Below are 15,236 nucleotides of genomic sequence, written 5' to 3'. Positions count from 1 at the left end.
ACAAGGTTTTTTGGTGGACCAAGGCGGTCAAAAGTGGGTTTGGGATATGTCCGGACTCCCGCAAACTTCTCTCACTTTTGTCTCCAATTTGTGGGAGAAATCGCGTCCGGACCACCCCGCGGACCGATACAGGTCGGCGTTGGATGGCGTCCATGGTCCGGACAGTGCGATCCAGACGGTTGACAGTGTGGTCCGAAGGGTTACGGGAGGTTTGAGGGTTGGCGTTGAAGATGCCCTAATGCATAATAATTTGATTTTTTTTGCAAGTAATAATTTGATATTTCAGCAAAGAATAAATTTGACCATTCATTTGGATTTTATGTTGGATAATTGGCCTATTGTGTCTAGAATTTTGAAAATTACCTTCTATAATCTTGTTCGGATATGTATTCACTTTCATATCCATATTTCATATTTGTGTCAAAATCTCATAACGTGTTTCTTTACTTTTTAAATAATTCCGGATATAGATAATTTTTGTTTTCCCTTTCACCCCACAAAAAAAAAGTTCAGTTGCGGATGTTTTGAATATGAATAGGCATTTTCTCGAATATGAATATCGGATATGTCAGATTATTCACTTCCAGTTTCCGCCCCTAGATGGTATCATGTCAGTTTGTTAGGATCCCCCATTGGTCCACATGATCGAGGTGGGTGGTCATATAATGGGAAAAGAACCCGAGAAATTAAGTGAGGTCGTGGATGGAGCCACTCTCAAGAAATTATGAAAGACAGGTCGAGCCAACTTCAAAGCGAGAGGTTGATATCAGGAAAGTTATAAAAGCTTCAAAGTCATGCTGCTCGTCTCACCCAGCCAGTCAGCCACAGGCAGTGCAACACATCGGCACGCTCGGCACGATACTTGAGCGACCAGATCACCCCAGCGCGGTGTCCAGTGCCCCGATCGAGAACGAGAAGAGAGAAAAGCGAGGCTACAAGGAGATCATGGGCAAAGGCGTTTCTCCACCGCAGCCCAACCCGATCGATCAGGGATTGCCGGTTGAAAAGTTGCACCATGTATCGACCGACACGACTCCCTCGAGGCCTCGATCGACTGCCTACCTTGTTATTCGTCGAGCTCCATCCATCACGCCCGGTCATGACCGAAGTAAAATCGGACGCAGCTTCAGTGACGTTGTGAAGCGAAGTCACGCAGTGCCTTAGCCCACTATATCAGCCACTCATTGTACATCTGATGGACAGGATTCACTCAAGGCAAAAAAGGCCCAGCTTCAGCAGTTTCAGCGGAAAAGACGAGGCGGGGCGAGGTGTTTTGGCGGGGCGTCATCCAGTTCTCCCGCGCGGCGGCGAGGGTTTGGCGGGAGCGCCACCTTCGAGAGCCTGAGAGAGACAGAGGCGAGAGGCGCCGCTGTGGAGGAGAGGTTGAGATTTGTTCCGTCCAGAGCAGAGGAGTTCGTCACGCCGCATTCATTGGAGAGAAAGTAGGGCGGCCTCGCGCCGCCGCGGAGGCGACGGGGAGGAGGGCCTCGCCGCACCGGAGCTTCTGAGAAGATACAGCGCGGCCGCAGATTTTCGTTCACCTGATCTGCCCCTGGATTCCACCGAGAAGATATAATCGTCGTTCGCCTGAGGTAATTCTGATTTTAGTTGAATTTTACTGCAGCCAAGCTCAGACCGTGAGCACCTAATTATTCAGAAGTTGAGATGATGCTTTCACTAGTAGTAATGCTTTGGATTTTTTTACGGGATTACATGGTTATGCAAGTTGTAGTAATTCTTTTGACCAGTCCGGATCACACACACCAGATATAAATACATGGTTGTGCAATTTCAGATCACTCACCACACACGCAACACCCCAGATATTCAGAAGTAGAATAATCTGAATTTTTGTTAGTATGTGAGTTTCAAATTGTAGTAATCTGGTGAAAGAACACTAACTAACACTACAAATTGTTTAGGGAGTTTCAAGTTCTGATTTGGTGAAAGAACACTAACTAATATTCAGATATACTAGTAGTGCAATATTAGTATTAGTAATTGTTTCAGATTTGCATCTAGACTATTAGTTGGTGTTGTGCAATTTAGTCGGCTGATTATATGTGTTGGCAATGGCAGATTAATAAGGTGGTGTGCAATGGCGCAATCTGATAAGGGGATGCCTCAAATTGGCATGATATTCAAAAGTCAAGTGGAGTCTTGGTTGTTTTGGGTAGCATATGGTGGTCGTGTAGGCTTTGATGTGAGGAAAAGGTACACCAATGTGAGCAAATTTGATGGTAAGGTAACTTCCTGTAGACATGTTTGTGCCAATGAAGGTCATCGGAAAAAAACGCAAAGAGAATCCATTCGGAAGTGCTTTAGAGCTGAGACAAGAACTGATTGTAAAGCTCGAACGACTCTTACATTGGATCGAGAGTCTGGAAATTTGGAAGTCACGGATGTAGTTATTGAACATAATCACTTGCTTCACTTGCCACAAACCCGCCACCTCATGGTGTCCCAAAGGAAAATTTCAGAATTTCAAGCATATGAAATTGAAGCCGCAGATGATTCTGGAATTAGGCCTAAAGCTGCATATGAGCTTGCTACTCGTCAGGTTGGCGGACCACTTAATCTCAGCTACACTTGTCGAGACCACAGAAATCTTTTGCAAAGCAAGAGGCAAAGAGAGCTTGCTTTTGGTCAGTCAGGCAGCATGTTAAAGTACTTTCGTGGAAAAGTTGCTGAAAATCCATCATTTCAATATACTTTGCAACTAGATTGCGAGGAGAATATATCAAACATTTTCTGGGCTGATGCTAAAATGATGTTAGACTATGCACACTTTGGCGATGTTGTCACATTTGACACTACTTTTGGTACAAACAAGGAATATAGGCCATTTGGTCTTTTTCTTGGGCTCAATCAGTTTAGGGAGACTACAGTTTTTGGTGCTGCACTAATGTTTGACGAAACATTTGCCTCATTCAAATGGCTCTTTGAAACCTTCCTAGGTGCGCATAATGGAAGGCAACCTAGAACTATTTATACCGATCAAGATTATGCAATGGGTAGAGCTGTAGAGGATGTGTTCACAGAAGCATATCATGGACTGTGTACATTTCACATAATGCAAAATGCTGTGAAACATCTATCTCCAATTAAGGGTGAAGATGAAGACGAGGGTGAAGAGAAAGAGGAGGGTGAAGGCAAAGATGAAGATGAAGAATCACATATTCTCACTGATTTTAGTGCTTGTATGTATGGCTATGAGGACAAGGTTGAGTTTGAAGAAGCATTTGCCAACATGAGGTTAAAGATGCATAAGCAAACTTGGTTCGATAGTATCTACAAGGTAAAAGAAAAGTGGGCTGAATGTTTTATGAGAGATGTCTTCAGTTTGGGAGTGAGAAGTACACAATTAAGTGAGAGCTTCAACAATTCATTGAAGAACCATTTGAAATCTGATTTTCATATTGTTAGATTTTTAAAGCATTTTGAAAGGATAGTGGAACAAAAAAGAAACAAAGAGCATTTTAAAGCATTTTCATATTGTTCTAATATGTAGAAGTTGGTTAGATGAAACTTTGGGGGTTAACTATAGTTATCCGATGGTATTTTGGTGGCTAACTATAGTCTTTTGTGGCCTAAGTGTACAAGTGAAATGGCCTATTATGTAACATACTTGGATGGTTATTCATCAATAGTACTTGTTGCTACAGAATTTGAATGGTATGGTTCAGACTATCAATCTCAAGTGCTTGAATATTTGTGCTACAGAGTTGTACGAATGCTAAGTGCTTGCAAATTTCAAGGTTGTGATACAGTGTTTCTTTCTCTGTTTGCTTCAGACTTCTGATATGTAGTGCTTGCAGTTTTCAATGTTGTATAGATTATACACTGAAGTTAATTGCTTGCAATTTTCAATGTTATACTGTAATACTTTCCCTTGTATAATGGGATTACTGTTCATTTCATATTATGCTCAACATCAGATATTTTCTGTGTGAAAATATTAAGTCTGGAGAGTGTCCAGTGCCTCACTGTTTTACTCACATCACTGTAAATGAAAACTACCAAGACTGGGCCTTTTTGCCTTGAGTGAATCCTGTCCATCAGATGTACAATGAGTGGCTGATATAGTGGGCTAAGGCGCTGCGTGACTTGGCTTCACAAAGTCACTGAAGCTGCGTCCGTAAAATCACATGTACTACTACCTGGATTCGATCCGCGGCTGGCGCAACGACAATCGGGGCCTGGCGACAGGGGGGTCCGGCCGTCGGCACAGTGCCCTGATAGGCTGTGATAGTATATGGCTACAATCCGTTCTTCCTGTTTGCCGATAGGCGACGCGCGTGGTCCTGCATGTTGCATGGAGTGGTAGCTAGGGCCCACCCCTTGAAAATCAGGGGAGGAGAAGAGTTAGTTAGGAAGTTTAGGTAGATGCAGCATTATCGTAGCTAGGGAGCGGGAAGCCGCCAAGCCGGCCCCTCGAACTAGCATAAGAGCATCTCCAACAGCCGTGTAACAAGCCGCGCGCTAAAAACTCATTTGCCGTGTGCCGTTGGTCTGGTTTGACGCGGCCAGCGCTGCCTCCAGTAGCCACGTTAAAATTGAGCGCGCGCGCGTAGCTCCAGCGGCCGCGCAAAAATGCTGCACGCGATAAACATTGCGTGCATTTTTAAAACCATAAATAAAAATCATAGAAAAAAAACGACACATAGATATTTTACATAGTTCCATAGCATAGATAGATAAAAAAGCTACGGTGCAACGACATAAAACTACTGGATAGTGCAACTACAGCCTACTCCCAGTCGTCGTCACCATCATCATCATCTCCATCCTCGCTGGTCTGGTCCGAGGTATCGAGCCACATGTCCTCCCAACGATCATCATTAGACGTAAAGATCGTCTGCCCACCATTTTGAACGATATCGCACTGCAATATTGCCAGGGCCTTCCGCCGACGCCTGTCCAACTGCTCATCGCGGCGCTGAAAGGATCGATATGGTTGACTAGAGAGGGGGTGAATAGGCAACTACCAATTTTTTACTTTTTTTTACCAAATTAAACTTTGCATCAAAGTAGGTTGTCTAGATGTGCAACTAGGTGAGCAACCTATATGATGCAATAACAACAAGCATAGAAGCAAGCAAGAGAAGTAACACTAAAGAGCTTGCACAAGTAAAGGTAAGAGATAACCAAGAGTGGATCCGGTGAAGACGAGGATGTGTTACCGAAATTCCTTCCTTTTGAGGGGAAGTACGTCTCCGTTAGAGCGGTGTGGAGGCACAATGCTCCCCAAGAAGCCACTAGGGCCACCGTATTCTCCACACGCCCTCACACAATGCGAGATGCCGTGATTCCACTATTGGTGCCCTTGAAGGCGGCGACCGAACCTTTACAAACAAGGTTGGGGCAATCTCCACAATTTAATCGAAGGCTCCCAACAAAACCACGAAGCTTCACCACAATGGACTATGGCTCCGTGGTGACCTCAACCGTCTAGGGTGCTCAAACACCCAAGAGTAACAAGATCCGCTAGGGATGAGTGGGGGAATCGAAAATCCCTTGGTGGAAGTGTAGATCGGGGCCTTCTCAACCACTCCCGAGTAAATCAACAAGTTTGATTGGCTAGAGAGATAGATCTGGCGAAAATGGAGCTTGGAGCATTTAATGGAGTTTGAGCAATAAATGGAGCTTGAGGAGGAAGAGGTAGGTCAAAGAGAAAAAGAGGACCCCCTTTTATAGTGGGGGCAACAATCCAACCGTTGACCCTCACCAACCAGCCCCGTACAGGGCGGTACTATCGCTAGGTCAGCGGTACTGCCGCACCAGCCAGCGGCACTGCCGCGCAGAGGAGACTAGTAGGGAATAGGACCCAACGCGGTACTACCGCGGTGGTAGGGGCGGTACTACCGCTCCTGAAACGGTACTACCGCCTCTACAACCGCAACTAGTGCCGCAAAACCCAACACGAGAAAAAGACCCCTCGAGTCGAGGCGGTAGGAGCCAGACAGCCCAGCGGTACTACGGCAGCGGGGTCACGGGCGGTACTACCGCTGTGGAGCGGAACTGCCGCTTGTGACCCTTCGGCCGTACTACCGCTGGTAGTGCGGTACCACCGCTGGGACACAGAAGAGAGAGAGAAAGAGAGAGAGAGAGAGAGAGAATCTCTCCAAAGAGGCTGAGGACGAGGCGGTGGTGCCAGGCACCCCAGCGATACTACTGTTGTGGAGTCACGGGCGGTACTACCGCTATGGAGCGGTACTGCCGCTTGTGGCTCCTCAGCGGTACTACGGCTGGGTTGCGCGGTACTACCGCTGGGACCCAGACAAGGACAAAGAGAAGTGGAGAGATCTCTACAATGGAATGGAAAAGCTCGGAGGGTGAGAAGCTGATGTGTACGTGCTGATTCCACCCATGCAATACCCCAGCGGACCCCCTCTTGATAGTACGGTGCCCTCTACGCAACTAGTCCACCGAGAAAGAAACGAAAGAGCTACACCGTCTTGAAAGACACTTCAAAGGGAAGAAAACGTCTCGTGCCAGGGGTGAATCTGTGAACTATTCAAAGCACATGATTAGTCCGCAAACATGTTGTCATCAATCACCAAAACTACCTTGAGAGAAATATGCCGTAACAATCTCCCCCTTTTTGGTGGATTGATGACAACTAGGGATTTGCGCAAGGAAAAGAAATAAATGTAAGAAAACTAAGAACTACAAAATATAGACGGGCTCCCCCAGAATGTGTGCACCTAGTTAGAGGAGCATTTGGAAAGCAAGACACACACATCCGGATCAACACTCCCCTTATATTTTATAGTCCAACAATACTAAGCACAAGATATATGAGAGAAGAGTATAAAACAGGACAAGCATGCAACTCATAATAAACTACAGTACTGAATAGACATAAGTAATAAGGTAGCGATAGGGAGCATATGTCTCACACCATATGTCTAGAACTTAGGTCTCACAGGCACCAAACCAAACCAAACAAAGACACCGAGAGAACACACAAGAAAACACAAGACGACACACACACACTCAAAGCACGGCAACAACACAAATCCCTACACTCTCTCCCCCTTTGGCAGCGAGACACCAAAAAGGGCAAAGAGTGACGCTACGACTCCAAGTGATGGGAAGATGAGGAACTCGAACATCACATCTTAGCGTGATCGTCTGCATCTTCATCGTGGGTCGAAAACTGCTCGGCATCGGAGTCGGTCCAAGGGCAATGCTGATGAATCCATTCCTCCTCTTCAGTGATCTGACCCTCAGAACCACTGGCAACTGTCGCTCCCATCTGACGCATGAGCTCCTTGTGGCGCATCCTGGCATGCTTCTCCGCCACATGAGTCATGTACTGACCATGAGACTCCATGCAGAAAAGATTCTTCATCTTGCGTTTAAGCTTCTGTGCCCACGACGGTTCTGTACTAGAGGGCCCAAAGTCCTCCTCGTGATCATCAGTGGCAGCCCCACCCTCGGTCCCCATGGCAGCAGCAGCAGACAGACCCCCTGTTTGAGGCACTGGGGTGACCCAATTGTCCTTCTTCCTCGGACACTTGATCTCATGAGAAACCAAGTCTCCAGTTTCTAGCAACACTCTGGGATAGATCTGTGCCCAGGCCCTCTCAATGAGCCTCATGATGAATGGACCATATATCGGGCACTTGCGCTCAGACACGGCAAAGAGAAGTTCAGACCACATGACATGAGAAATATCCAGGCTCTCTCCAGTGTTTGCTTCCTTCTCATGCTGACAGAACAGAAGCATGTCCACGAGATAAGAGTGGACCATATCCAGATTCCCGATGCGAGGAAAGAGAGTCTCACGGAAGATACGATGAAGAATGTCTAGATACGGAGACAACTCATAGGTTTTCTTCTCAGTCACTAGGTGAACTTTCACAGTGCAGTAGGGCCAAAGGGCTTGCTTGTGGGTGGACGTATCATTGCGGTGAGGGCGGAAACCGACTGGAGTCTCAAGCCCGTGATCCACCACATCAAGTAACTCCATGAAAGCCTTCCACTTGACGGAAAGCAGCTTGCATTGGTCATCCATGTCAGAGTTCTGTTGACATCTGTCCCAAGATGAACGGTGGCAAAGAATTGGGCCACCAAATCTGCATCGAAATCCTTGTTGAATTGCATGATCCTGAGAATGTTCAGCTGAGTGCACATCTGAAGGGCTTCACCAAAGTACTCCGGGTCCTTCTCCATAGCATCAATGTCAATGGAGCGAACATCAACAAAGAGATTCTTCTTGGCCTTGATCACATCAAAATAGATGGCAAACTGAAAACGGTTCCAGAACGGGCGGTTGACCAAAGTGGGTTCTTGGTCCACCTCATAGGGATTGCGGCGACGCTTTTCCCAAAACTCCTTGTTGGTCATCTTAGTCACAATCTTCCCCTTTGCTTGTTGGCGGATCTCTTCGATTGCTGAGGAGGTGGAGGAACACTTGCGGATGCACTTGCTGGAGGCGGTTGGGTGCTCGAGGAACCACCGACTGGCTCAGAGGTGCGGTAGCATTTTGATGTTGCACGCCCGGGGTTGATACGGCGAGCTTGATGCTCAGAATGGTCATCACCTGGAGCCAAACACAAGAACACGCAAAACAACCAGAAAGCACGAGCATAAGCCAACAAACACAACAAAAAGGATCAAGGTAAGGCAGGAATATGATGGAATTTGGCATGCAGCGGTAGTACCGCACCAAAGAGAGCGGTAGTACCGCACCAAAGAGAGCGGTAGTACCGCTCGAGGTCAAGCGGTAGTACCGCTCCAACGAGAGCGGTAGTACTGCTTGAGGCGGAGAAACAGCGGTTTCCTACATCACGAGGCGGAAAAACAGCGGTTTCCTACTACCATGGTCAAATCTGGCACTACCGGCCTGCCAAATTCAAAAATATTCCTACCAAACTCTAATTGAGATAGTCTAGTTGCCTTCTCCAACCAACTCAAGCCTAGATTTAGCCAAAAATCTAGAGATGCAACCACCATTGCCCCTAAGAAACAAGATCTGAAAACAAGACAAAAGGAGAGAAAGAACGGGGGCAATACCGGCATCCATGGCAAGAGAACAAGGTGGGGATCGACTCCACCAAAGGAAATGGAGAGGGACGCCCCGGAGATGGAGATCCGCCGGAGCCCTTCCGCGACGAGTTGAGGCTGGAGAGAGGAAGAGGAAAGAGGGGGCGAAGCGAATGGGTATGGGGGAGAAGAAACCTCCCCCTGCCCCGATATAACCCCCTGGTCCCGTCCCTCAGCGGTAGTACCGTGCTGGGGGGCGGCAGTACCGCTTATGAGCGGTAGTACCGCGCACCACCAGCGGTAGTACCGCCCAGCACGCCACGGCAACCTAACAACATGGCTTTTGCTCGAAGGAAAAACAAAAAAACGGCAAGAAAAGAGAGCACACCAGCAAACGACCAAGACACACCTCTTCAAAAGAGGGCGGTGGCCGAGGCCACCTATGTTTGAGTCAAGAGGTATGGCACCGCGAAGATTTTAACCTTGGGCCCATGACCAAAACTCGCCTTTGAAACACAAGTACCATCAACAATGGCTAAAGTGAAAGACTTGATCAATTTATGCATAATGGGGGGAGGGAGAGTTCATTGAGAGAACAACACTCCCCCTATGTCCATGCCTACACCTAAACTAGACAACAAATTGAGCGTGGTGGGGTGTGCAAGGGTTCAAGCCACATTGCTCGAATCAATGATATTTAGCTCATGCCTTAACTCGCGAAATCTTGCTTCATCCAAGGGCTTCGTGAAAATATCTGCAAGGTTGTCATGAGTGTTGACATAGTTGAGCTCGATCTCTCCTCGCCTAATGTGATCCCGGATGAAGTGATACCGAATCTCAATATGCTTCGTCTTGAAGTGTTGCACCGGGTTGAGAGAGATCTTGATGGCACTTTCATTGTCACACCAAAGAGGCACTTTGTCACAAGTGACACCATAATCCTTTAAAGTTTGCCTCATCCATAGGAGTTGTGCACAACAACTACCGGCGGCAACATACTCCGCCTCAGTGGACGAGAGAGACACACAACTTTGCTTTTTGGAAGACCAACTTACCAAAGAGCAACCAAGGAATTGGCACCCTCCGGAAGTGGACTTCCTATCCACTTTGTCTCCCGCCCAATCGGAATCCGAGTACCCTACAAGCTTGAAGTTTGATCCTCTTGGGTATCATAAGCCAAAGTTTGGGGTATGAGCCAAATATCGAAAGATTCGTTTGACCGCCACATAGTGACTTTCCTTAGGTGTGGCTTGAAACCGTGCACAAATTCCCACACTAAACATGATTTCCGGTCTAGATGCACAAAGGTAAAGCAAGGATCCAATCATGGAACGATATACCTTTTGATCCACCACTTTACCATTGAGATCTAAGTCAAGTTGGCACTTGGTGGGCATTGGAGTGGAGGCCGGCTTGACGTCACTTAGCTTGAATCTCTTGAGCATGTCTTGAGTGTATTTGGATTGATTGATGAAGGTTCCTTCTCTTCTTTGCTTCACTTCGAACCCTAGAAAGAACTTCAACTCTCCCATGGAGGACATCTCGAACTTTGAGGTCATGAGAGCGGCAAATTCCTCATTGAAAGCTTTGTTAGGAGAACCAAAGATAATGTCATCAACGTATAATTGGCACACAAACAACTCCCCTTTGACCTTCTTGGTAAAAAGAGTGGGGTCGATTAGCCCAACTTCAAAACCACGGTCTTGTAACAACTCGGTAAGGTGGTCATACCACGCACGTGGGGCTTGTTTAAGGCCATAGAGTGCCTTATCGAGTTGATACACATGATCGGGAAAGTAGGGATCCTCGAACCCGGGGGGTTGCTTGACGTAAACCAACTCATTAATAGGACCATTAAGAAAAGCACTTTCCACATCCATTTGTTGTAACTTAAAGTTATGATGAGAAGCATATGCAATCAACATGCGAATGGATTCAAGACGAGCAACGGGAGCAAAGGTTTCACCGTAGTCGATACCCTCGACTTGGGAGTAGCCTTGTGCTACCAAACGAGCCTTGTTGCGAATGATAATCCCATGGGCATCTTGCTTATTCTTAAATATCCACTTGGTTCCTATGACATTGTGATTCCCGGTTGGTCTTGGCACCAATCTCCACACTTTTTTGCGCTCGAAGTTGTTGAGTTCTTCATGCATGGCATTGAGCCAATCCGGATCTTCTAGCGCTTCATAGACCTTGTGGGGTTCCACACAAGAGACAAACGCGTGATGCTCACAATAATTTGCTAATTGTCTATGAGTGCTTACCCCCTTTCTTAAGCTTCCAAGCACATTCGTCATGAGATGATCCTTGGTGGAGAGCTTGGAAGCAACCTTGGCGGCACGACGCTCTAATTCCTCCTCAGGGGTGAGATGAGGAGTAGTCACTTGATCATCTTGAGCGTCGTCTTGGGCTTGTTCTTGTTCTTGAACTTGCTCGGAGGAGAGAACTTGACCTTGGGCATCACTTGATGAGTCAACACCGTCTTGAGCGTGATCTTGCCCTTGGTCATGTTCTTGAGGATGAGGGCCTTCATGCTGTTCTTCGGAAGCGTGTGGGCCTTGGGTTGGTGATGGCTCCACTTGAGTGGAGCTTTGTCCTTCTCCTTCGGCCACAAGGGGTTCCTCAATGGGTAGGATAAAGCCAACACCCATTCTTCTTATGGCTTGGGGAGGAATTTCATCACCTACATCACAAGTGCCACTTTGCTCCACTTGGGAGCCGTTATTCTCATCAAACTCCACGTTACACGTCTCCTCAATAAGTCCCGTGGATTTATTGAGGACACGGTAAGCATGAGAGTTTGTAGCATAGCCAACAAATATGCCTTCATAAGCTCTAGCCTCAAATTTAGACAACCGAACACCTTTCTTGAGAATGAAACACTTACACCCGAATACCCGGAAGTACTTGAGATTGGGCTTGTTATCGGTGAGTATCTCATATGGAGTCTTGTTCAAGCCCTTGCAGAGGTAGAGCCGATTGGATGCATGACACGCGGTGTTGATGGCTTCGGCCCAAAAGTTGTACGGAGACTTGAACTCTGCCATCATGGTCCTTGCCACACCCATCAACGTCCGGTTCTTCCTCTCCGCAACACCGTTTTGTTGAGGGGTGTAGGGTGCGGAATATTGATGCTTGATTCCCTCATCACTAAGAAATTCATCCAAGGTGTAGTTCTTGAACTCGGTGCCGTTGTCACTTCTTATTGTCAAGATCTTTGCATTGTGTTGATGTTGTGCTTCATTTGCAAAGTCAATGACGGTTTGTTGGGTCTCGCTCTTCCTCTTGAAGAAATACACCCACGTGTACCTTGAGTAGTCATCCACAATCACCAAGCAATACTTCCTACCTCCAAGACTATGGAAGGAAGGAGGCCCAAAGAGATCCATGTGAAGGAGCTCCAAAGGCCTCTTCGAATAAATGACAGTCATGGGAGGGTGAGCCTTCTCATGTAGCTTTCCTTCGATACAGGCACTGCAAGCTCGATCTTTAGCAAAACTGACATTCGTTGTCCACGGACATGGTCCCCCTTGAGGAGACTTTGCAAAGATCTCATATTGACATGGGCTAAACGGCGATGCCAAAGCCACCCCACATCAACTTTAGCCATTAGGCATGTCACGGTTTTAGTGGGTTGCTCCGAAAAGTTAATCATGTATAGACCGTTCTCGACATGCCCAACAAAGGCTACTTTAAGAGTCTTGCTCCACAAGAGGGCCACGATATCGATATCAAAGAAAGTGGCAAAGCCCATGATTGCAAGTTGACGAACCGAAAGTAAATTGTATGCAAGGGACTCAACAAGCATGACCTTCTCGATCGTGAGATCATGAGAGATGACCACCTTGCCAAGTCCCAATACCTTAGAAGATGAGGCGTCACCCCACTCGACATTGGTGGGCATATATAGAACCTTGTGCACATCCACCACCAAGTCCTTGCTTCCGGTCATATGATTTGTAGCTCCGCTATCGAGCAACCATGATCCCCCACCGGAAGCAAACACCTACAAGAGATCAATACTTGGTTTTAGGTACCCATTTTGTAATGGGTCCTTTGATGTTAGTAACAAGGGTCTTTGGAACCCAAATAGACCATTCAATGTACTCATGAAGAGAACCAACAAATTTGGCATAAACATGTCCATCACTAGCACGGCATAACACATAAGAAGGGTTAAAATCGCCGGCTTTATTGGGAGGGGTGGCATTGCCCTTCTTGACATTGCCGCCCCTTGTAGTGTTCTTTTTCTTCTCCTCGGAGGCACTCTCTCCCTCCTTCACAAAGGTTTGCATGAGAGGAGGTGGTCTTTTGGTCTTGTCATTCTTCTTCTTGTTCCTGGAGTCGGGCACGTACCCAACCCCTTCCTTGGCCACAACTCCCTTTTGGTTGATCAAGAGATCGTTGAGGTTCTTCTTGCCTTGTATGCAAGTCGCAAGACCTCTCTCAAGTTGCTCCTTCAACTTAGCATTTTCCTCAACAAGATGTATATGCTCACAACACGGGTTAGTAGCATTTGCATTGTCAATTAAAACCATATGAGGAAATGTTGCTTTCTCCTTAGTTAGCTTCACTTGGAGTTGATCATGAGACTCCTTGAGACTAGCGTGAATACCCTTCAAGGCCTTGTGGGCCTTGTCAAGTATATCAAACTCCTCTTTGAGTCTAGGAAGATCAACCCCGAGTTTGGCCTTCTCGGAATTTAGCACACGAGAACCAATGAGGACATGATCATAATCTTTCTTTAATTTAGCATGATCAACGTTGTGTGACTCCTCAAGAGCCAAACGAAGACCACGCTCTTCCTCAAGAGCATTGGAAAGATCCGAAATCTCATCGGCATATTCACGACTATGCCCTTCCATCTTAGTGATGGTGTTTTCGTGAGCCTCGATCATGTCATTGGCTTCACCAAGTTGTTCCAAGAGAGCAACAAAGTGCTTCTTGGATTTTCCCTTGAGTTTGCCCATAAAGGCCTCAAACTCATTAGCCTCCACATTATCTTCATCAAGTTCATTAATGCTATCCGCCGGAGAAGGATGATTAATGATGGTAGTTTTGATGTTGGAGGTTACCTTGTTGGTGGCTTTAGCCATGAGACACTTGGCGGTGATGCTCTCATTGGGTGAGTCGAAGAGAGATACCCGTGGAGTCGTCGCAATGGCAACGGAGGGCATGGCAACTGACTCATCACTTTCATCATCATCATCATCCTCATTGTACTCTTCTTGTACCACCAATGCCTTGGGAGGAGTCTTCTTGGTGAAGTTGCTCTTGTTGGGGAACGACTTAGCCTTGTCCTTTCGGATGAGCTTGCCACCATTGTCTTCCCTCTTCTCATATAGGCATTCCGCAACAAAATGACTCACGTTGCCACAATTGTAGCAAGTCCTTACACGTTGCTTGCTTTTTGTGCCACTTGAGTTGTTTTTGCTAAAGTTTGGCCTCGAGTTTTTCTTGCTCCAAAATTGCCTTGAAGCAAGTGCCATGTGTTCATGATATGCATACTTCGTATCTTCGGGTTGCTCTCCTCTTCTTCTTCTTCAACGGTGAGCTTGGCCTTCAATGCAAGGCTAGGCCTATTTGCCCTTTGAGAACGAAGCACCGCATTGTTGGCGGTCTTGTCCAAAATGTTCATGGCCACAAACTCATCCAACACTTCGCTTGAGGTCAAAGTGTGGAAGTCCGGTCTTTGACGAATGACGGAGGACATGGCCTTGTGATAGGGCATCATTGCCTTGAGGAATTTTTGCTTGATCCAATTGTCATCCGTGTCCTTGCTCCCGTGATCTCGTAGTGAGACCGCGAGTTTGGTTACTCTCCGATAAAGCTCACGAGGTTCTTCATCTTCTTTCATTGCAAACTCATCGGCCTCATCTTGTACCACTTCATAGTTGGAGCGTTGAATTCGAGCGCTACCCCGGTAGAGAGAGACAACACAATGCCATGCATCTTTGGCCAAGGCGAAGGGACGAAGATGAGGTAGGTCTTCGGGTGGAATTGCATCTTGAATGATGAAGAGAGCATTCTCATTGAATTGATTGTCCGTGGCTTCTCGAGGAGTGAAGTTGCTTGGATCATGTCGGAGTAAATAGCCATGGGTAGCCTAGCCGGCTTCCCCTGGCCCTTCTGAAAAAATTACGAGCCCGTCCGGCTCTCAAGAATCCAAGACATGGTGCCGCCTTCCCCTTGCTGGCTTTCACCCAGGCCGGCTTTCGGAAGGCGGCCCGACTTTAGCC

The 15,236-nt window shown here is 47.0% G+C and overlaps 1 protein-coding gene across 1 annotated transcript; it reads left to right on the top strand.

The window, feature by feature from the left end:
• The first annotated feature begins 1,213 nt into the window (after positions 1–1,213).
• On the top strand, positions 1,214–3,694 carry LOC125514549 (protein FAR1-RELATED SEQUENCE 5-like). The gene is made up of 2 exons (XM_048679888.1): positions 1,214–1,592; positions 2,080–3,694. Exon 2 carries the CDS (start codon positions 2,099–2,101, stop codon positions 3,509–3,511), a length of 1,413 nt encoding a protein of 470 aa, XP_048535845.1. The 5' UTR covers positions 1,214–1,592; positions 2,080–2,098; the 3' UTR covers positions 3,512–3,694.
• Positions 3,695–15,236: the final 11,542 nt, after the last annotated feature.

The sequence above is a fragment of the Triticum urartu genome, chromosome 6 (assembly GCF_003073215.2).
Source record: "Triticum urartu cultivar G1812 chromosome 6, Tu2.1, whole genome shotgun sequence".
NCBI classification, from domain to species: Eukaryota; Viridiplantae; Streptophyta; class Magnoliopsida; order Poales; family Poaceae; genus Triticum; species Triticum urartu.
This window is presented reverse-complemented; position numbering and strand designations above follow the sequence as displayed.